Below are 23,739 nucleotides of genomic sequence, written 5' to 3'. Positions count from 1 at the left end.
CAGCCCTCTGGAAAAGACAACTCCGCACGAGAGAGAGCTCCAAGGCGGTAAACATTCCCAGGAAAGGCAACGAGTGCTAAAAAAGGGGATTTCCACCCCCACCCCCTTCCAAATGCTGAGCTCACTGGCAGGGAGAGAGTGACCCTGTGTGGACAAGGCTGGAAACTGCTGTAGCTGAAAGAAAAACTGGAACAGGCTACACTAAGTCGGGGTGCAACTCCACAAGCTTCAGAGTTACACCAAGAATGCATTCCCCCCGCTTTATTTATTTCAAATGTAAGAGCAAAGAAGAGTGGGGAACATCTCTTATTTTGTGATCTCCATGCAGTTCTCTCTGGACCGAACATCAGCAGCACTTGTGACCAAGGCTACGATTTAGCCATGGGTATTTTTAATAAAAGTTATGGACAGGTCACGGGCAATAAACAAAAAGTCACAGCCCATGACCTGGCCATGACTTGTACAATAAATACCCCTGACTAAATCGTAGTTGCTGGGTGAGGGTGGGGGCGCTCTGGCAATGCTACTGCTGCTCTGGGAGTGGGTCAGGCAGGCTCCAGCATGCCACTGCTGCTGGGGGGGAGTGGTCTGGGACCCCGCCGCCGTGGCTCTGGAAGTGGGAGGGGCGGCCCAGGGCCCTGCCACTGCTCCTAGCGCCAGGGCCAGCTGCCTGGGGCTGCCTAAGCAGCAGCCAGTGTGGCTGGCCCAGCTGCTAGGCCGGCCCTGGGGTCAGCCACTCCTGCCGCTGCAGAAGTCACAGAGGGAATCCGTGACCTCCGTGAAAGACTCGCTGCCTTACTTATGACTAACATAGCCCTGGGACCTGCAAACCGTTACACAGGAAAGTAATCATTACTCAGATGGGTAGCCCCACTGAAGTCAATGGGAATAGTGAAGTGATTAAGGGCTAGTTGCAGGATCAGGCACAGAAAAAGGAACATCTCAATATGGTGCTGTATACAACACCATCAAATGCAGAACACAGACACTGGAGCTCATGTACCTGGGTTTCTGTATGGCTAGGTGCTAAACTGGGTTTCTAGGAGTTATTTTCAGGGAGATCATAGCTCATTAGGAGGATTGATTTTTTATGAGATTTATATCACAAAAGTCAACTTGTCTCTCCCGACTCCTCTTCGCACCCGAAAAGCTCCACGCTCTAGGGACAAGTGCGCAAATGCCACAGTAACCCACGGCAAGCCAGCCTGCCCCTCTACAAACTATTTTCAACCCTTTCAGAGCGGTAAATTTCAGTCTCCCATTTCGGCTTTTCATGAGGCCTTCTGACTTTTAATGTAAAATCCAAAATCCTAACAAAAGGTGATTGCACTTTTAATAATTGTTAGGGTACCAAGTGCTTACATGTAGGCATTTTTAATATGTTAAATTGAAATAAATAGCTAGGGCAGTATCTTTAGCATCAACAGCAATTTCAACCTCTTTGCTCAACACCTCTTGGTATCTGATCTCTTACATCTTCCAAAGAACGCTAATGGAAGTTGCAGGTGCTCATCACCAAACAGGACGAGGTAGCTATATATGGTTAAACCTTATTATATCCAAGCTGTTCATCCCTATCAGCCCTTGACTCCTCCACATGGTCTGAAAAGTGATATATAGCTCCTCGGTGCTCCAACATGCTGTATATCCATGGTGCAACTCTGCTGCCATCCATATCCCAGTCATTACATTGAAAAGGAGTGTGCACTAAGCTCTTTGGGACTCTTTTTTAGTTCTGTGCTTGTACAGCATCTAGCACTATGGGATCCCAGTCCTTGACTTGTGCTCCTATGTGCTAACACAACACAAAAAATAATAAATAATAGAGATGTACCTAAGGAAATGCACCTCCCGTCATTTAAGGCATCAGTCTTTTCCACCATTCCAGACTAGAAGAGTAGCTTTAACTTTTCCCCTTGAAAAGCACTGCAATGCCACATACCTCCTTCTACGTAGCCAGAGGAGAGTCCATCCTTGTTGTCAGAAGTCATTAACAGTTCCACAATCCCTCTGTCTAACAGGGCCTAAATGGGGGGGAGGGGGGGAGAGGGAGAAAAAAAATCGTGTTGGGTGGGACCCGAATTTAACATTTCACCGGCACACGAAGGAGGTACAGTTCAGTACCATCTTTCTTTGCAGTGGAGGAAGGAGGATAGGGGACAGACCTTTTGGCCAGATACTTCCAAACTATTTTTTGTCCATCCACTGAAAGAAATGGAAGAAGTTTCATCTGGGGCCACAGCTGTGGACTTCACAATAAACCACTGTGCTACTTTCTGGCCAAAATGGGCTATGTAAATATCAAACCACATCTTATTCCTGTTTTCATTGAAGTTAATGGCAAAATCCCCATTCATTTCAATGGAAGCTGGCTCCTTCCCTTTGACGTGCTGTCACACTTTACTATAAGAAGAGAAGTGGTTGAAGTATATATATTTTGAAGCTATCACAGCCTCCTATTCTGCCTCCCTTCATTTTTGTCCCAGTGAGATTCTTTATTTGACTGGATTGGCCCTCCCAAATTTCAGGATTATGTATCCCTGTTGGGCAATATTTTGAACATATCTGGTAATTCCGCTGCTTCCAACTGCAAGGGGAATATAGGGGAAGCAGGCAAAGAAGAACAGTCTGCCTTCCTACCACTTAATATAGAAGATCAGGGTAGGTTAACAGAATCACGAAGTAACGGACACATCTCTCATTCATTTCTGGGCAAAAGGTCATAGGTAACTATGCCAAGAGAATCCCTGAATGGTAAGTTCTGGATGGTGACTTCTCTTAGTTCTCCATTCTACTTTTACCACGTAGTAAACGGGGATAAATACATCTCAGTCTGAACCAGCTACCTGCAAGGATTCATTAGCTAATGTCTGTAAAGCACTTACATGACGAACATTTACATATTGCACAAAGGAAAGTTACATTAAATCAATATTATGACTGAGAACTTAAAGAGACATTTCAGAGATACATTGGCCTGGTTCCAGTTTCTCTGCCAATCTCTGTTCATCATTATATTGATTCGCGATCACGGTTATATCTTAACAGACACTTGTAGTGGGGCAGAATTCTACTGTGGGAATTTTGGAATTTCTCTCACTTGCACTTATTTAATATTCCTAGAGTGCTGCATTAATGTTAGCTTTGTATTTATTTATTTATTTTACTTGGAAGTAAGTAAAAAAACAGTTTTCAGAGTAACAGCTGTGTTAGTCTGTATTCACAAAAAGAAAAGGAGTACTTGTGGCACCTTAGAGACTAACCAATTTATTTGAGCATGAGCTTTCGTGAGCTACAGCTCACTTCATTGGATGAAGTGAGCTGTAGCTCACGAAAGCTCATGCTCAAATAAATTGGTTAGTCTCTAAGGTGCCACAAGTACTCCTTTTCTTTTTAAAAAACAGTGAGTCGCTGCACATTGAAATGCATTACAGGATTTCAGGGTACAACAGGAAAACCAGAATTAGAAACAGAGTCAAAGGCAGGCACAGGTGTGTGTATTCAGATAATCACAGCAGCAGTATGCTCATGTACCTTGAGGAAGGTGGCGGCTGGTACAGGCAGTCATGACAAGGACACAGAAGGGTAAAGGCAGCACCTGACAGGGTGTGATGGGGAGTGGGACCTTAAGGGGCTTTTTTTGTTTTTGTTTTGTTTTTTAATTTAAATGTGAATTTTAAGATGATTGCACCATGTTAACAACAAACACAAGTCAGTCTACAGTCACAGATGGGCAAAGGGAGGTGAAATAACCAGCCCATCATACTCAAAACCCAGGGGCCAAGCCAGGAACAGAACCCAGGAGTCTCTCTGCACCAACACTATACCACACTCTCATCCAAAGCCAAGAGCAGAACCCGGGAGTCCTGATTTCCTAGTCCCTCCTTTCTAACCACTAGACAACACAACCTCAGACAGGAGGTATCACACACAATATCAGAACAGAACGAAAGAGCCTTGCAAAATTCTATTCACCCGCTCATCTGGGGCATGTAATTTGTTCTGACAGGTGAGTAAAATATCACTAGCTCTTTCATCGTCATCACTGTCATCGTAAAAGTGAGCAAGCGGGCTGGTAAATTGTAAAGTCTGATCTCAGAGCAATGCAATTAGTGCCATCTCCATGCCAGAGTGGTACAGGACCCAAACAGCCATTTACTTACATGCTCATCACTTGATATAAGAAGTGGGAGTGTGAACTCGACAGACTTTTTTAAATGGCTCTCACAATCTTTGTTCAGGCTAGAAATCAACCTTCTAACCTGTTAACCGGGACATGTCACATTTAACCCTCCAAGGAGGTGAAGATTGAGTTAGCGCAGGAGGGGAATCATTCAAAAAGGATTAGGAACCTCGCCATGTGACTCCTTCAGTTGAATACTTGCAGGCTAGTTGTGAGGAATAAGATGACCTGAGCCAGAACTAATCCAGTTAACTCTCCAACTGGCTTCTAGCACAAGGGGGCTGAAATACCTGCAAGGTTAATGCAGGAGCTGTCAATGCCACGGCAGAAAAGCAGGGGACACACTGAGTTTATGGTGAAAACCTGGGCCTGTAAACACAATACTCTAGGGAGTGGAGTCTTAGGGGGCAAAAAGAGGACTGGGCCACCTGTTTGAAGCCAAGGAATGTGTGAGAGGAGGTCAGTCTTCGTTCACCCAACCCAAGGTCTTAATAGTTACTCTGAATCTTAAATATTTGCAGCACAAGCATTTGAAAACAGAACACCTCCCCCATAACACACACACACAGCAGGATGCTGAGCAAATAACTTCCCTCTCATACATAACAGGATCTTTAGATTCTCACGGAAAGATGACCCTCTGAGCTATAAAGTGGCCCCAGTTAATTGTTTGCACTGGCATGGGTACTGTGCCAGCAGCAGGTAAGCAAGTCAGCATGGCTCATATCTGATTCACCAGGATAACACAGCCTCCTTGAGTCCACACCAGCTCTTTGTGCCCAGCTCAGAAGCGCAGACTGGGTCACGGTCTCTGCTTGATGAGGATGAGGGAGGCCTTAATCAAATTAGCCTGCCTGGCCAATATTGAACTCCAGATTACAGAGGTTTATGAGGAGGCTTGTTTCTAGCTCACAGAAACTTCCCTCCCAGGGAAGGCATTGGATCAGGCATGCCTCAGAATGACCACAAAACTGCTTCTGATCTGGAGAATAGGAATGAGCACAGCCAGGGGACAGCCTTGCCCAGGGCCAGGTGGGTATCCTTGTGTTTCTGGGAAGAGCTCATGGAGTGCAAACAGTCAGCATACACGGGCTCTTGTCTGCAGTGAAGGGGTTAAACAGGACCTCTTTCCCCACTCCCAACCCCCATCGAGATACAGGGTAGATCACTTCACCTGCTACAGGGGCATGGGTATTGGAGGTTAGCTGGATCAGACACTGACCCTGCTGATGTTCTCCAGGTGTGGTCAGGTGTCAGCAGAGGTCTGTAGGAGTGCAGGAAAGGAGGAAGCTAAAGAGCAGGCTCAAGAGTGGGAATGCCAACGTTACCGTTTTAATGTAGGTCAGGTACTGAGGGTCTTTGGCGTAGGAACCATATTCATTCTCCACCTGCACCGCGATGATGGGGCCCCCTTTCTTGTACTGTAGGGAGAGACGGGAGAAGCTGATCACCAGGTTCAGGGTTTCTAACCCAGCTGAACCTGGGGTTATACCGGCCCTGGGCTCAAGAAACGAATGCCTATGAGGAGGAGAGGGGAAATCACACTTCAACAGTTAAGGTGGAAAAGCCTGTGCCTTCCAAGCTAGGAAAAACCTGCACTGTCACTGCTGTGGGGAGAAGGAGGGTGGGGAGGAAGAGAGTAATCTAATGGAAGCTTCATCCTTCTGCACACCTTCTTCCTCCATAGAACTCAGTAAAAGATGAGCTAGGATTGCCCCCCAAGAGCCCTCTTAAAAGCAACTCACTAGATCTGTGAGACTACCATGGCCAGCTGCAGTCTAGGCTGGTTCATAAGGTGGAATAAGCACGTTTGCCAGTTTATCCTGTTGCCGCTGGATGAGTGGACTCTAATGCTTACAGCAGCCAAGTCCTGGAAAGAGACAGTGAGGCATCTTACTTGCCTGAAGAGGGACCACTCTGGCCATCAAGTGATCAAAATAAGCATCCACGGCCTCCGTGAAGCCCTTGTAGGTTGTTCTCAGTTGCATGTCAGGATCTTGGAGTAGCCAGCTAGGAGAGAATAGAAGGAGATTCCTAGAATAACCAGAAACTGTTCAGCAGAAGCAGCAGCAGAGAAAATAGACTGGGGACCCACTTCTGCTCCAGCCCGCATGCATTACTCCACTCGCTTACACATCACAGAGTTCAGGCAGAAAGAATTGCCAAATTGCAATTTGCTTTATTCTCTCTTTAACCTACTCCCAGATCAAAACACACACAGTTTCCAAGTCAAAAGGGCTTTTTCCTAGCAATAGTTCTGCAAAAGCATTTGGGACCTCAATGTCAAGCTGGATTATCTCTATTTCAAACATCAGTCCCAATAATAAAGATCCTGCACCAGAAGTTTAGACACTAGTGTGGATAATAAAAGAGGCAGAAGAGAAGCCAGTTTGCTCTCCCTGTGCTCTCTGCAGCGCTAACAGGAAAATGCTTGTTTGTGCCATCAGTTCAGCAGCAATGACTCAAAGACATAGAAGGAGCAGATGTACTGAATAATGACAGTCACTTTACATGTATATAGCATCTTTTATGACAGAAGGGGCATGTGAGTTAAAATCCCTTCACCCATGACTGCAGGGTGGAGGAGACACGGGAGGTGAACACAGCAGCTATTTAGCAGCAGAGAGCAACATTACACAGACATTTATGCCACGAATGGCAAAGGAATCCCATGGGGCATTTGAGCATGTTCCATGTAAGAAAGGAACACTATTACAGAATCACTTTCCTGAAAATAATCCCATTAAGTACATTTACAATGCAAACCTCCACTTACATTTGTTAACGAATCCAAATCAAGATTCTGGATTCTAACCACACGTCACCCCCTCTGTCATCCCAGTACTTTGGAATATGAACTTGGGAGACTCAGTCCCATTCCAATTCACATTCATGATACCTCATGGGCTAAGCCTTATATCTCAGAAGATAAAGAGGTCCTTTGTTTTGGAGCTGGATCATTCTTGAGCCATTAGTGGTGGAAAAAAATATGCTCTTGACAAAAGGAGGTGGCGGTGAATTGTGAGAGCAGCCTATGACCTCCATAGTCTATAGGGACAGGGAAGAAGAGGAGTATTCTTGAGTTTTCTGCATTCTTACAACCAATGCTCCTTCATAAAAATACATCCTAAACCAAGCTTCCAACACCTCCAAATCACCACCCCAACACACAGCATCCTTTCAGATGATCTGTCCCTTCACTTCTAGTGCAGGTTTACAGGATGTAATTGGTTTGTTTGGGATAACAAAGGAACAATCAACGTTTATCCAAGTGCAGTATACTGCAGAGCTATTACAATCTAATCTCAGTAACTCTGCTCATTGCCTGTCCCTACAGAAAAAAGCCTGGGCTAATGGTAAGAGCAAGGATCCGAGAGTCAGAACTTCTGGGTTCTACATCCCACTCTGCAACTGTGTGGCTCTGGCTTAGTCACAACCATGCTTTGCCTCAGTTTCCTGAACTGTAAAATGGGGATACTATTACTTTATCAGGCAAAAGGGGCTCTATGAGTGCAAAATATGTTACAACAGTGACCTGGGATCAGCTAATAATGCAGTCATTTTCGACTAATATTATTTCTAACCGACTGCTTCCTGTTATCACAAGCAGCGATGCCATCATGAGTGATGGTGATAGGATGAGACAAGAGAGAATCTCTAAGACCTTCACAATCTCAAAACTCTACTTTAATTTTGATTCCCAGGTGGCAGCACATCCTGCTACCACCTGGGCCCCCAGGCTTGCACAAAACAGTTTGTTGCATGTTGTGGCGAAGTGTCTATGCAAAAGCCTCACATCCCTGCAGGAGGATACCCCAGGGGCCTTAATCAAACTCAGTCTCCTGATAAGATTACTCTAATTGCATTAAATAGCCAAAACACTCTGAACTCATTTTGTCTGAGAGCAAGGAGAGCGTGAGTTGCAGCAAAAGTGAGACAGAGAGACAGTGGGGAGAGATCATCCCAAAATTTCAACTGAGCCAAGCTCCTCCACTGAGGTTAAAGCTCTGGTGAGCAAGACAAGGAAAGATAAACAAGTGGGACTGAATGTTGGCAGCTGTCCCATTGGGATCTGGTAACCAGGAGAGATTCTCAGTGCTTACGGGTTAGATTTGACTCTCACGGGCTCTTACCATTACCAGGCTGCTGTAAACATGAGACTCCACTTATGCAGTGGCAGTGGGATAACTGGTAAATGTGCTGACTCCAGCCTTATAAACCAGCCTGAGCTGCCGCTGGCTGTGACAGCCTCACAGATCTAGTGAGTTGCTTGTAAGTGGAGGTTTTGTGGGGGGTGAAAAGGTACTCAGGAGATCAGAGCTTTAAAAGAAGTTCTAATAGAGGGATGAGGGAATCATGGGACATTATTGCTCCCATCCACATCGTATGTGTGTCCCTATAGGGCTATTAAAATGAGCCCTGGGGTGAATTAATCCTTATATCAAGTTGCAAATATCATTATCTGTATTTTGTAGATGGTGAAACTGAAGCATAAGGAAGGTAAATCTAAGTCACACAGTGAGTCAGTGATAGAACATGGATCTCCTAATGCCAATTTTCTGCTCTAACCATTACACACCACAGCCTTAAAAAAACACCAAAAAACTGTTCACAGCAGAACTCTAATCTCAGGTCTACGTTTGTAATGCTCTGAAAGGACCAATGACTGAGTGGGAATATTTCTGCTATGAGAAATGACCATCTCCTCGAAATACACAGGCTGTAACATTTAATCATTTCCTAACATTATTTCTGAATCTCTGCAGGAGGCCGGGCTGCATGACCCAGAGAGCTTGTGTGTCCTATGGTCTTACAAACGCAAAATAGACACAGTCTGTCTCAAGTTAAGGGCTGAATGCCTGAGCATTTGAGTCAAACAAAGAACCCAAATCCATGTGACTACCATGCATACGCTTACCTGGGAAGACCACCAAGTTCCCATTCAGAGCAGATATAGGGTCCCGGACGCAGAATCACCCACAGTCCAACTTCAGCTGCCAAGGTAAGGAAGGCCCTAGGAGATCCAGACAACATTAATTATTGTCTCGCTAAAAAACCACCTGGTTTCTGTGCATTCCTAATGCACCCATGACAACGTTGTCTAGGCAGCAAAGTCAAAGAAAATAGTCTGATGTAGCAACAATAGGAGGTGAATCCAAATCAGTGGGTCTCAAAGGCCTCAAAAAATTAGAGGGGTAGTGGGCACAGAGGCTTAATGCAGCCACATGATCAATAGCAATACCATTATTCCATTTAACTGGCACTGCCCACCACCTGACTCCACAGAACAGAGTGGTTCTGACCTAACCATGAAGGCAGGCTGCCCAAAGAGCGAACTGAGCGGCCTCTACCCAGAGGAGAGAGACGATTCATCACTGGACAGATGGCACCAAGCACAATCACCACTCTCCCCCGACTTTCCACTCAAGGACAAGTCAGTGGGGGTGATGCCGAGAGTCAATGGATGACCCTCACTGTTGCTGAGGATGGAAGGGGAAGGGCAAGAGCATATGGGGTGAGGGGCCTTTTGGAAGGAGAACAGAGATGTATAATGGGCCTGTTACATATTAACAAGCATGCAAATAAACCCCCAACACAAATGCAGACTAACTACAAACTTTTTGTGGATTTTTGCATACCTGCTCCAACCTAGAAGTGTCTAGTAAGATACTATTACTTGGCACTTCTCTTCCGTTCCTATTTTACAGATGAGAAAGATAAGGCACAAAACAGACTGAGTGCTTTACTTTGCTCAAGGTCACACAGAGTCAGTGGCAGAATCAAGCCAGTTCTCCCAACTCCCAGTCACCTGTTCTAAACCACTAGGCTACACTGATGGGGTTACCCAAGAGGATATCTGGGTAGGGAACAGCTCCATGCTCAACAAAACAGTCGCTGAACATGGTTGCTGTGAGCAGGGTCTCAATAGAGTTTGCCTCAATGATATGGTCAGGGAATGTGTCAGAACCCTGTTATAGATGTGATCTAGAGCAAACCTTAGAACCAACCCTGCATCTTTCTCCATGCTTGACAAGCAAACCAGCCTTGAAACTTGCTGAAATCAACTGTGAAAGGAGTTCCTGACCCTATCCTTGAAACCAAAACCAAGGAGTGTGTCAAACCACAGTCTTCTAGCATAGTCTTCATTGGAGGCCTAGGAAGGAGGCACTAAACAAACCAGGACTGCCTGATGTGGTGGTTATTTGGTGAGGAGAGGGAAGGGGATAACGATCTGAACATTTTTCTACATGTCCCTATAAGAGCATCTATGCAGCACACACTTACTATGGAAACACTTCTCTAGCAGTCAACTTTATCCTTCCTTAACAGGAATTGCATCCTAAAAAGTTATTACTCGGGGAGAGGCAGCGAACCTACAACTAGACAGGATCAGGGATGTATTTTTATTCTAAGTACAATCACATTCAAATCCAAAAAGCCACCTGGGGTGCAAACAAAAATGCAAACACACAAAGCTAATTGTCCTTACTCTTGTCTCCCACACCCCCCGCCCTGCCCCCTACACTCTAACCAGTGACAGCAGTAGAGGAAAAAAAAAACAAAACATCTCCCCACAACTTATTGTACCACGTACTCTAGATCCAGGTTTCCGCTGAAATCAAACTTCCCACTCGCTGCTTCGTGAAGGTTCCACGGCACATACCTGAAAACACAGAGAGTCGGAGCAAGGGACTGGGAATTCACACACTGAACAGTGAGGCTAGGACTGTGGGCCCTTTTCCCCTTCCTCAATACACTGCCCTCTTGTGCACACCCACTTCTAGCCAGGCACAGAGTCAGGCAAGCTTACAACTATTTTTGCACCTGTGTAAAGGGGTATATGTTGATGTTACTTCACTCTGAGGAGCCAGCAGTTAGAGTAGGGTGGGGCTGTCTTTATACCCCACTTCTTACACTCTCCTGTTAGATGCTTTTCTTCCTACATTTCTTTCTTCCAGCCCTTTAGTATGTGACTTACACCAGCTCAGACGCCCTTAGGCTCGCTGGATCAAGTTCAGAGGATCAGTACGGAGGGAGGCCAGAGTGGGAGTCTAAGTAATGAAGTGAAAAGGAGTCTAAGTTGCTGTGACTTTCACACTGAAGGGACAGGTTTAGATTCACCTTGGAATTTAGTCTTTGGTGTCCAGATATCTCTTCACTGGCAAGGCTGAAGCATGTTTCCAAACCATTATCATGTTAACTAGCAACTGCAGAGCCTGGACCTGCCTTGCCACTGTGTCAGTGCTGAGTGACCAGACACATCAGACTCCCTCAGACATACCTGGAAAGCCAGAACTAATTGTGCAGGTTTTTGAGGTATATTGTAAATCTTAGATAAGGTCAGAGTCAGATTTACGGACTGGCAGAACTGAAGGTAGTTAACAGAGTAGAGGTCACAAGTCAAGCAGGGCCTTGTTTGCTCCTTGTGGACAGAACACAAAGGGCACACTGCACAATACCCCCCAGACTCCCAAAGACAACAGCTCAATCTGTCTGCTCCATGCAGGACTGAGGGTATCAGTTTAAGAGCAAGATTAAACAGGCCCAAATCCAGCATCAGCTCAAGACCCCACATGATATTGGTTGAGATCAGTAGTTCTCAAACATGTGCTTACTGGTTCTCCATGGACAGCTCTTGCATCATTTAAGTACTAGCTCTTCTGGTTTCCAGATATTCCTACAGACGTCCAAGCCTGGAGCCTGCAGAAGCAGCTAACAACAAGGAAGAGACATCTGGTTGGTAGGGGCTGCTGCTGCACAGCAGAAAGATTGGAACAAACAGGAGGTGCCCTTGGGACTCAGAGCCACCAGCAGGACTGGATCTGGTAGCCATCAGTTGGAGAACGTTCAGGGGAGCAAGGAATTAGCTAGCTGGATAGCATATTCAGGGGAAGGCCGATAACCTGCTGGCAGGAAAACGTGTGCAGGGCAGCAGGGAAAGAAACCAACCTTTTAGGACTTGCTCTAGTCAATGGCAAAATCCCCACTTATTTAAATAGCCACTCTGCAGGACCCAGTTAATGAAGGTAGCACTTACGTGGTGAGGGTGTTCAAGCCACATGTCTTCATCTTAACCATGCGATCTCTCCAGTATTCCTTGGGGACTCGGAAATAGTGCATGGAGCCCCCGAAGATGCGGAAGGGCATGCCTTCAAGGCGGAACTCAGAATCCTCCGCCTGCAGGCCCAGTGTTCTGCCCCACAGCTGCAGGGGGACCAGACTGCTCCAGTTAAACCTAGAATAGGAAGGAAAGCACGTCAACGCCTGAACTCCAGCAGAGGATCTCCCAGGCGATGCAGCTCATTTCACCCCACCTAGCAGGGTCGACTCAGTCCTTAATCCTTCCAAAGTAAATTGTGCACCATGCAGTTGTTTGCATGTGCGTGTTTCATATGAGCCCTTAAAAACCTCTTTGTCCTCTGTGGACATACAAAGAGCCCAGGACCTCTTTGTGTAAGAGTCTGGGATTTCCCCTGGAGTCCTGGGTTAAGATTTCCCTTCTTGTATTAGCATTTTATGTGCAGGTTGATTTATTGTGCTCCATTCCACAGGTGGCTGCATTTCAACCATGCTCTGTGTGTGTATAATGTGCAGAGTGCTTTGAGGTCATTTGGGATAGAAGCCATGATGCAAACCTAAGTTATTATTAGCTCTGAAGAAGAACTGAGCTGTCTAAGCATACTTAGAAGAATTAGCATCCCCTGATGCTGTGTATTTCAAGTCATGGAAGAGTGGCTGGGTCCCTTTCCTACTCACTTTGGTCAGAAAAGACGGGAGAGGAAAGATGGGAGCATTTCCGAGGTTTTTTTAAAAAAGTCAATACATCACTAGCATAATTCCACTAAAGGGATAAATTGAGCCCATAATCCCTATAAACTCACTCCAACATGATCACTGCTCTCATTTCCCCCTCATCCCAATCCTCTCATTGTCTACCACAATGCTGTCTATCAAGCCACCTCCAATGCCTGGGAGTCTCCCACTAGCAGTCCTTCAAGTTCTTCTTGTTCCAGGAAACCTTCTTTGCTCCCTGTAAATTATTTTAATAGGTCCAATCACTTTACAAAAATAAATCTGTCACTTTACACTAGTTCTTCTCTGATATTATCCTAGGTGCAGAAATACCTCTGAATCGAATGCTTAAGAGTTAAAGGCAGTTTCCACCTGGCTAACATGATGCAAGAACAGGTCATCACAGCGTATAGGGCAGCACTGAAGCAGGGAACCTTTCCTTTTCAAATCGTGATTTTCCAACAATGTATCAGTGGGAAATTGGACTTTGTGAGCTCCATTTTCCTCAGATATGGGTACTTTAATAGGTTATCCACATTTGGACGCATACTGACATCTAGATGCCAAAAAGAAGCATTTATTTGCCTAGACACTTGCTTAATCTTCCAAAGATAAGGAGATACTGAGACAGATGAGCTTGTGCCCTGTTCTTCTACCTCAGGCAGCTTCAAGTCAGGAAAATCTCGCTCATTTTTCTGCATTAATATCTAAAAAACCTGACATTTCAGCAGGTGGCCAAGAAGACTCAGACAATGATGTTCTTCTCTGTTCTAATCCTGCCATACATCATCAGAAACACCCAATGCAGAAAACAGAAGACATCACATTCACAAGCCTTTTAAATAAATTATCTGCTTAGATGGTCACAATTATATCTGACTTCCCTTCAAGTTGATTCGTTCATAGAAGCAGCCATATTGTACTCATTAGCACGGCTTTCTAATCTACCAGGCCTCAATCCAGTAACCCTCAAGCAAGACCAGACACCACCCAGAAGTGCTTCTCCAACCTCAGCCACTTCTTCTAGGAGTTCCAGTGCAATTGCCTACTGCAGGATTCAAATGAGTAGTTCTCAAAGGTCACTATAAAGAATTTATATCCATTGACTTTCTAATGAGAGGTGGGCATGTTGCCTTTTTCAGCCCATCCGAATTCCATAACTTCAAACCCAGCCCAGAAGCACAATGGCAGTTTGTTTCTGTGAAACAAGGTCACAGTCAGATGCAAGACATAGCTCCCATTCTGAGCTGAGTAAGAACCCACGCCTTAGAAAGAAAGGTCACATTTAGAGGTCATACTAGCTAAGCCTCTAGTAGTCTTCTACAGTAAGAGTCAAGTTTTAACTAGAGGATGCTGGCAGAAGTTAAAGAGGACATTTCAGAACACATGGCTTACATGGGATTGCACATAGGGGATCTGCAGTGATTAGTTCTCCTGGAACACAAGACAAGGCCACTACAAGGGAGCTAAATCTAAGACTTCCAATGCATTGCAAGGGTTGGCTGGCAAACACAGACAGTACCTCTGTAGCACAGCATTCTCACAGGCCTCTGGAACGAACAGCAAGCCTGCGTAATACCTGGAAAAGGAAGCCTGAATTAGACACTGCTGTCTTTAGCTATTGAACACCAAGTGGATTTATTGTTGAATCATTAAAAAAAAAAAAGTAATAAAACTGAACAACAGAGAATGTGACAGGCCATGGGTCAGAAACCACTGTTATCCATAGAATCCGTACGTTTGTGAATAATAATGGATCTACACTCTAGTAAAGGAACAATAGCCCATATAACAGTAAAAGAGGAGCAAGCATGAAGTATCTGAGATGGTCACATCAAAAGACAGCCCACATGCAGGCAAACAGGATCAGAGATACAGATCCAATCCATATATGCAAGTGAACAGAGCCAGAGACCAAAGTGTGAAGAATTAATCACCTTCACATCTACTGTTCACTGAAGATCTAAAGCTGGACCAGTATGCCAAAAGGATCAGACAGCTCAGTAGTCATACCCAGCATTCCCCAGATTTGCTTCTGTTCCACAATGCAACTGTATATGAAAGAAATCATTTTCAAAGGGAGGTAGACTGGGTTCATCCTCAAGGCTGATAAACTGGCAGCTTGAGAAAGGATTTCACTAGCATTGGCTGCACTCAGGACTTAGGCTCATGTTTCTCAGAGTAGCCATTGACTTGCGGGTGCCTAACATGAGACATCTTTGGTCTGAATTTCAGAAACAGTGGCCACCCATCACTCCATTTTAAAAGCAATGGAGGCTGTAGGCACTCAGCGCCTCTGAAAGTCAGGGCCTAAAGTGCCACAAGCTTGGCATTCAAAATCAGTGACCTCTCTTGAAAATGTAGATCTAGATAACTACAATACTGCTCTTGTGGCTTTCCTATAACCCTTGTTACTGCAGTATCTATGTATCTTCCTACAGTGCCGGCCATCCAAATGCTTTGTAATCATACAAAGCCACTGTGTTTGGCAGACTTGCCTACATAAATAAATAAATAAATAAATAAATAGAGCCATTCACAATGATCTGTAAAACAAAACACGTTTCCAGGGTTCAGCTCACTGGGAAGCGATTCTAGGTAGAATCATTTCTCTCCACACAGCTACATTAATTTGGGCTCTCCTTTCCCATGCAGAAAAGTGACCACTCCCCTCCCTAAAAATGTGAATTGTCAAAGAACTTATTTCCATATTCAAAGAAAACTAACAAAGATGATCAGGGGAATAGAAAACCGATCTTATGAGAGGAGATTAAAAGAGCTTGGCTTGTTTAGCCAAACCAAAAGAAGGCTGACACGTGATATGATTGCTCTTCACAAATATATCCGGTGTGTAAACACTGGGGATGGAGAAGAGCTATTTAAGTTAAAGGAGAAAGTTGACACTAGAAGAAATGAGTAAAATCTGCCTGTGAATACATGGAAAAGAATGTGAACCAGTCACTCCCTGATCTGCACAAGCCAGCAACTGACAAGAATGACCCTCATTTGTGTGACTTCATTGAAACCCACTACCTGGATGAGCAGGCGAAGGCCATCAAAGAACTGGGTGAGCATGTGACCAACCTGCGCAAGATGGGGGCACCCAAATATGGGATGGCAGAGTACCTCTTTGACAAACACACCCTGGGGGACAGTGACAGTGAGAACTAAAGCCTCAGCATAGGCCACAGATGGGTTTCAGTAGGTCTCCTAGCTTGCTGCCCAGCAGTGCATGCATCTACTGTTGGATAATGTCATTCTGTACCAAAAAATTACACCTTTGTTTCTTTGTGTTTGTAACACCTTACATCCAATAAAGTGACTTGTTTAAAAAAAAAACAAAAAAAAACATGTAGGTTGGAAATTAGAAGAAGTTTTCTAACCACCAGAGGAATAAGGTTCTAGAACAGCCTCCCAAAAGTAGTGCCTGCAAAAAACCTACTTAGTTTTAAGATAGAAGTAAGTTTATGAGTGGTATGGTATGATGTGGTTTACTGTGACAGCAGGAATTTGGGTTCAGTGGCCCAAGGGCTCTCTTCCGGTCCTCTCTTATGTCCTGCATCTCATGCTTTTTAGTTCTTCAGCTGGACACCTGCAAGGGTCAGAAACAGTGCTTGATTTGTGCCAGGGCTTGCCAGCGCTGAGCCACAGCACCTCTTGGCTTGACAGTTCATAGCGCCGGCACTTCTGGGCTTGCCATGTCAGTTATGAAAGTAAAAAAAATTGCTTGATCCCTGACACCTCTTTCTTTACAAATTAAGCACTGGTCACGAAGGAAATTTTTCCTCACTGACATATTCTGGGTCTTTTTTTTTTTTTAAATCCTTCTTCTGAAGCATCAGACATGGCTACAGGTGGAGATCGGACACCAGGAAGGGTGGCCTGTACACTGAGGAAGTACAGGGAATTCTCTCTCTTATGCTTGGCTGGTGGGTTTTGCTCACATGCTCAGGGCCAAAAAATAATTTTCCCCCAGATTGGCAGAGGCGATGGGAGGGGTTTTGTTTTGTGCCTCCCCCACTCCCCCCCCCCCCCCCACACCCATTTTCCTCTGCAGCATGGGGTGTGGGTTGCTTGCCAGGTTCATCTGGGTCTCTCAGAATCAATCCCTGCCATTGCAGGTGCTTTGGACACTTGTGAACCCCAGTCCCTCGTATTCTCTACCTGTGGCACAGAACAGTTTAGTTTCCAGAGTGCTGTAATACTTTGGTCTAATCGAGGTTACTGGGCTCAATGCAGGGGTAGCTGGGTCGTGATGTGCAGAGGTCAGACCAGATGATCTGGTAGTTCCTTCTGGCCTTAATGTCTATAATTAACTTATCTGTATGTGGCCAATTGGATGGTGGTGTTCCCAAAAAATCAAAATAGATGCATAATAAAAGGCTCCAGAGCTGTCTGCAGAACAGGACACTGGCTGATTGAATGACAGTTTTGTTAGGAATTAAAGCAACCTCTTGTAGCTTTCAATTTTTTTAAAAAAAAGTGAACACTGAAATAGCAACATCCAATTCTACAGCTTGGTGGTAGTGGTTGGGGAGAAGCTTAGAAGGGGCCTGGGGCACAAAGTTCTGATCCTCAGCTAGTATTCTGATACATTAGGATAAGGAATTTGGGTTTGGACTCCATTTCTGGGCTAGAGTTGCTCCTGGCTTACACCTGCATACATCAGCATGCAGGACCCTCCCATGGCGATGGGAAGCACAAAGTAGACCAGAATACAGGAAGCCAGCCTGGCCAGAGCAGCCAGATGGAAAGAAATGAGTCAGATAAGCTCATCCACTGGCCATACTCTGCCAACTAGGTTTCTGTTGAGCACCTATCCTGACTTAAAGCTATCCCCTCCAGTGCATCTCCCCAGGAAGGGTTGGTGGAAACCCCCTCTGCCCCACAGGAGGCCTCACATGCAGAAGTAGGTGCAATGATTTCCTATGGGACAGATACACCTGGAGATAGCAGCCTTTGAAATCCACACCCAACCCTAAGCACGCAGGGTGTATTTCAGTCCTACGGAACAAGCTTCTATCTATCTGATTCTGTGGAGCCTGCCACATCCTGTTACCTTCAGCTGAAATTCCATAGCTTTCCTTTGGCGGTTGATGAGAGATCTCTCTGGTTTTAAAGGTTGGTTTCTTTCCTCTACTGAGCTGAAAGCTCTGGCTTCTCTTTGGAAACTTTCTTTTCCTTCTCCCCTCAGATCACTCTCCTGCTCCTGTCTCCCTTTAACCACTTCCTCTCTGCTGTGTTGGGATCAGCTTCTTGGCTAGGCTTCACCCCACACCCCCTCTCCAAAGCAGTTAAGTGGCTTATGAATATTGCAGCAGACTGCACTGGAAGTTAAGACAAATTAATCTGCAGCTAGTCTCTCCTTAGTCAAGTTTACAAGCATTGAAGCTACGATTTTCACCTTTCTGCACCTTTGGATGGAAGTATTCATCGCCTTTCCTTTCTGGGATCACTTGCAGGCCATGTAGGAGAATTCCAGTAGCTTGAAAAGTGTCAAGTGAATTCACTGGTCACAGCTCTTTTAGCAACCAGAACAAAAAATAAACAGTTGTTTTAAAGCAAGGGCAACAATCAGAGATAAGCCTGCACTCTGAAGACTGGGAAACCAGATCCAGGTTCCTCAGAATTTAGATCTGAGGATGAGAGACTGGCTTGGGCAAATTGGTCTTTATTGCTCTTGCTTTATAAGGTTTAAGGTGAAATTCAAACAACTACAGGGGACAGGGAGGTGATTGTACAACAGAACCTCGAGTTACAAACACCAAAATTACAAACTCACCAGTCAACCACACACCTCAGTTGGAACCAGAAGTACACAATCAGGCAGCAGCAGAGACAACAACAACAAAAGCAAATACAGTACAAAACTGTGTTAAATGTAAACTACTCAAAAAATAAAGGAAAAGCAGCATTTTTCAAAGCTGTATTGAGTCAATGTTCAGTTGTACACTTTCGAAAGAACACCCATCACCAATTCTGTGGCCTTGAAAAAAATGCAGGAAAATAGCTGTTTTATTCAAATTCATTCAAAATTTTATACCAAATTCATTCCAAATTGAGAAATCGTTTGGGACCTGAAAAAGCAGGAAAGCTTGTTTTTCTTTTCCACGTTATGAACAAACAGGAAAATGAAGGTGAAGACAACTGAGTTAGCTGCAGAAGCCAGTATTTTAAGTTGACCTGGCTGACATTGTCGATTTAATTTTTGTTTTGTTTTTTAAAAATATTTCATTTAACTATTTTAGTTAAAAACAATTTTAACAAAAACAAACTTGATTTTAAAAAACTTGAATGTTTAACTAAATTAAAAAATTCATATGCTTGTTTTGTTAAAATATTATAGGTTTGCTGTTGAAGAAAAAAACCCAGAATACACACCATTGTTGTTTTAGTTAAATAAAACAATTTAAATGTCTGTCTGGTGATGTTATCCTCCAAATACAGCATGACAAGAAAATCCTCCAAATATTAATGATTAACCTATTGAATTGGAGATCGTTCACCTCCCAATGACTTCATAAATATCTGCTTCAATTGCCTTTGGTAAATGAAATAACCAAACAATCATTCATTTTCTGCTACAGCTGTAAAACTAATCTGAAAAGTTTTCAAAATAAATCACTTAAAAAATGTATAGTGTGTACCTTCTTAAAATGAAACCGACATCTATTGCTGTGTTGTGAAGAATACGTATTAAGGTTATAACAACCAACAAGAATGCACTTTTATGTAGAAATCCATGATTAAATAGAGTCTTCCTGACTAGAGATTTAAATCATGATTTAAATCAAATCCACCCTGCCCATAACGTTTGTTATGAGTTACGAACGTTTCAGAATTATGAACAACCTCCATTCCCAAGTTGTTCATAACTCTGAGGCTCTACTGTAGTTGGTTTATGTTAAGAATTGTCAAAAACAAATCCAGAACAGCGAAAAACTGGCTAAATGTCCCCATTGTGCCTCAATTAAGGGCATGAAATATAGCTCAGGTTTCAGTCTACTGCATTATTGTGATCCCTGTCCAGCTCTCTACCTCCCGGCAAGAACAGGGAAATCAAGATCTGATATTTCTAATATGAAAAAAACAAAGTAGTGTGGGGGGCTGTAGTTGAGGCTATTTGCACAAGGCAGCACTGAAGGGCACACTTGGGGGGGAGGGGAGGGGGGATTTTTTGGAACAACTTTAAATCCTGCTCATTCCTGCTACAGAGGACTCCACAAAATCCAAGTTCTATTCATTCTGGGCTTCCCCCCATAGAGGATGGCCAAAGCTAGCAACCGCAACTTCAACATGCTGCTTATCATCTCTCGTTGTGACAGAGATCTTGCCCCACTGGGAAGAGTTCTATTTTCTGATCCAGCATCTCAAGTTTTATAACAGCTTATTTTCAACTGAATAGTGGAGGGACAATCATGAAACACACTGGACTCCTAAGACACGTTCAAAAAAAAAAAAAAAAAAAAAAACAACACTGCTCAAGGAAGAGACCTGGATGCTTTCACCAGGTATTACAGTTCATGAGGTTTCTGCTCAGAATACAAACCACGGCATAAAAACAGGAGTGGCTATGGAACAATCCTGCTCCCAATGAAGTGAATGGAAGATAAAGGTTCTCACCAGCTTTGAAAATCAGGCCACATTCAATTTAACTCCTAATATGGATTTAGGAGCACAAAACAGCCCTTGAAAAATCTGGCCATTAAAAACCTGAAATGTTTATATGTTCTAAGAGCATCCTCCTAAGCCTGAGTATATTCACCAGTGCTTTGTACAGCCTACGTTCTAATAACCTCAGTAAAGAGCCTCCCATGAATTTCCCTTGGGACACTATTTCACAGTTATGTTGTAGCTCTCAATGAAATACAAAATCCACTCACCCAGTACAGGGCTTTAATATCAGAAAGGACATGATCTGAAAAACACAGTGTCGAATTAATCTGTAGTGTAACTTCTTTGGCTTTAGTGGGAGTGACATAAGGGATAAAGTTTGGCCCATGACAGACGAGTGCGGGGAAGAAAGGGCCTAATACTTGGCTAAATGGAAAGTTAGATAAAGCCCAACTCTTATTCATGCTGAGCAGTATGTTACTCCACCTGTAATTCCATTGGTCTCAAGGTACTACTCAAAGCAGGGTTGGTATAATCAATCCCAGAATAAGCAGGATATGCCCAAAATCACAAATAACAAGACAGAGCCCTGATATGAAAAAGCAAGAGATACCCCTGGCAGTTTCAAAGATGTGTTAGGTCCAGGACAGAGAGTGATTGATTCGTAAATGCATGTCATCCATCAAAGAGCTTCAGCGATTTTAGTAAACCCTCCAAGAGCCAAGGTCGATGGGGATAACGTAAGCTTAACACAGAAACTGATTTATAGTGCTGGCAACTGGTCTTTCCTTATCCATTACTTTTTATGATAGACAAGGAATTGCTATATATTACGTGTAACATTTATTTAAAGCTTTTAAATCATTTCTGTCTGGTTGGGGCATTACTCTCTCATGCTTCCCGCACCAGATGAATGCTCAGTGTCAGTGATGGATTCCGAGTGGTGCCATTTCTCTCTATGCATTCTGATAAAAGAAGATGTTGCTTCAGTTTTATCAGGTCTGAGCTCTTATGAATCAGGAGAAGATTTTTTTTTTTAAAGCAGTCAGGAGGGAGCATGAAGTTTGGAAATGTTTCCACATTAAAGGAATCCTATTCTTCATCTGAATGCAATCGTTCACTAAGGTTAATGGGAGTCATGTTAACACAGAGGAGAGGTAGACCTTTAAGCAGAAACATTACTCAACTATGATAACAGAAGATGATTGCCTTTTAAGTGCGGTGCTGCATTACACCTGCAAGCTTACCCAGTGGCAAGCAGCAGCTGGCATACCCGGAGTATTAGTGCTAATTAGAGGAGGCTGGAATGACAGTCCTAGAATCATCTATTCATTCAACAGACAGGTAAAAAACCAGCACTGATAGGGCAAGCTGCCCCACTAACATAAATACACTCTGAATGAACAGACCACTTGTAGGGGGAAAGAGGAGTTCTGCCCAAATGGTCCCATTCAGTCCTTGGTCGCTCTGTTGAGATTGGAGGGCAAGGAATTGTCGGGTAATTAGTATCAACTGCAACAATATTCTGAGATAGGGACATTTGTGCAGTGAAAAATTAACTGAGACCAGTCAAACTCACTGCACACAGGTAGACGGTGGTAACTTTCAGGCTCTGCTAACCCAAACCAGGTGAAAAGGTCCAAGAGTTCCAGTCCCTCCCAACTGCACAGCACCCTATAGCCTCCCATCTTGAAATATTCAGATGTGTCTTTTTGTAACTTAATTATCAGTACTTCACTTGAATTCATTGCTACATCTAATGTACAGCTTTGTGCCTCCGTTCACACGCATATGAATTGTTTAAAACTGAATGCTGCTGCTGAGCTATAGTAATCATGAATGGGTTAAGGATTAAATGGACATGTGAAGTCAGTTTTGGCTCCAAATTGAGAATATTTAAACAGCTACACAGTGCAATATATTTGTTATTAAACTTTCCATTGAAAGTTTACTTTTGGAGGAATAGCATCCCCCCTACAGTGTTTGAAACCTAAGGACACTGCCCAAGCTTAGAGAAATGCAGTAAATGAACAGGTTCAAAGCTGACATACCTACAGATTTAATGATTTCCAGTGCTATTAGTAACCCAGCTAAAGAAGCCTATTACATGAATTTAACCTGACAGCATTCCTTTCAGTATTCCTTAAAGGTATCCCTTAGGGACAAACCAGTACAGATCAATTTCACTTAAAGTGCAATGAATCTTGACCCAATACAGTAAGCGAAAAGGAGTCATAAAACAAACGACCTCAGTGACCTCAGGGCCCTATTGCTCAGCAGAGAAGGACTATCCTGATAAGGCTAAGAACAGCTGTTTAAATCCTTCCCAGAAGAGAATAAATCCAGCAGCAAGCGAACCTGAAGGAGCAGAAACAGCATAGTTGACAAAGAGTAGCAGGAAGAAAAGAAGTGGACCAACAGTGATGAGACGCACGCAAAATAACAATCCTGATTCTCTTCACTGGCAAACTCACATTAGACCAATGCATCAGCATGCTTGGTTATCAAGCAGAGGGGCATGTTTAAAGGCTGCACAGAAACATAGTGGGAATCCCAAGAAGATACTTGAAAAACACTCTCTCTCTTCTGGCTGAAAACTTTTTTTAGGAGCAACAATTCCAGGCAGGGAGCAGGGGGAGTGCATTTTTGTCTGTTGCATCTGTTCTGTAGATCCCCCAGCACTTTGTATAGTCAGTTTCGCTCTCCCCATGTAGTCAGCCAGACAGTTCCCCATATTGTTCCAGGGGTCTTTCAGGGGGAAGAGAACAACTTAGACGTTGAAGAAAGCGTTGGGGGAAAAGGGGGCGGGTGCAGGCCCTAGAGCCACTTCCAACACAAGCGCAAGTAGATTGTGACTTGACTGGGAACCCCTGTGGGTCTGCACAGGGGGAGGGTCCCAGGGGATAGGGCCCTGCGGATGGGCAAGGCACTAGAGGTGGGGTGGGCTGAGGGCAGGCAGGTGCCCTGGGGCATGGATCCCAGGGGCAGGACAGGCTGAGAGGAACAGGGGAGTCAGGACCCTGCAGGGAGAGAGTCGTGGGGGTGCCCCAAGGGAAAATCCTGGGGGACAGGGCTCTGGGGTGGGAGAAATGGTCCGGGGGCAGGCTCGGGCCTGGGCCCTCGGGGGACGGGGAGCGCGCGTCTGTCCA

The 23,739-nt window shown here is 44.3% G+C and overlaps 1 protein-coding gene across 3 annotated transcripts in view; it reads right to left on the bottom strand.

Annotated features, from left to right (window-relative positions):
- GLB1L2 (galactosidase beta 1 like 2) overlaps positions 1–23,739 on the bottom strand; it is a 54,961-nt gene that overhangs the window by 30,234 nt on the left and 988 nt on the right. For 2 of the 3 annotated variants that reach the window (XM_073321090.1, XM_073321092.1), the window contains exons 2-7: positions 12,222–12,419; positions 10,779–10,847; positions 9,102–9,197; positions 6,085–6,193; positions 5,512–5,604; positions 1,943–2,024 (exon numbers count right to left, since the gene is read on the bottom strand). In XM_073321090.1, the coding sequence (XP_073177191.1) occupies positions 1,943–2,024; positions 5,512–5,604; positions 6,085–6,193; positions 9,102–9,197; positions 10,779–10,847; positions 12,222–12,419 (647 nt within the window). Of the gene's footprint in view, positions 1–1,942; positions 2,025–5,511; positions 5,605–6,084; positions 6,194–9,101; positions 9,198–10,778; positions 10,848–11,799; positions 11,897–12,221; positions 12,420–23,739 lie in introns of those variants that run through there. The other variant, XM_073321091.1, reaches the window with a different exon arrangement.

Source organism: Lepidochelys kempii, chromosome 22, assembly GCF_965140265.1.
Source record: "Lepidochelys kempii isolate rLepKem1 chromosome 22, rLepKem1.hap2, whole genome shotgun sequence".
In the NCBI taxonomy this organism is placed as follows: domain Eukaryota; kingdom Metazoa; phylum Chordata; order Testudines; family Cheloniidae; genus Lepidochelys; species Lepidochelys kempii.
This window is presented reverse-complemented; position numbering and strand designations above follow the sequence as displayed.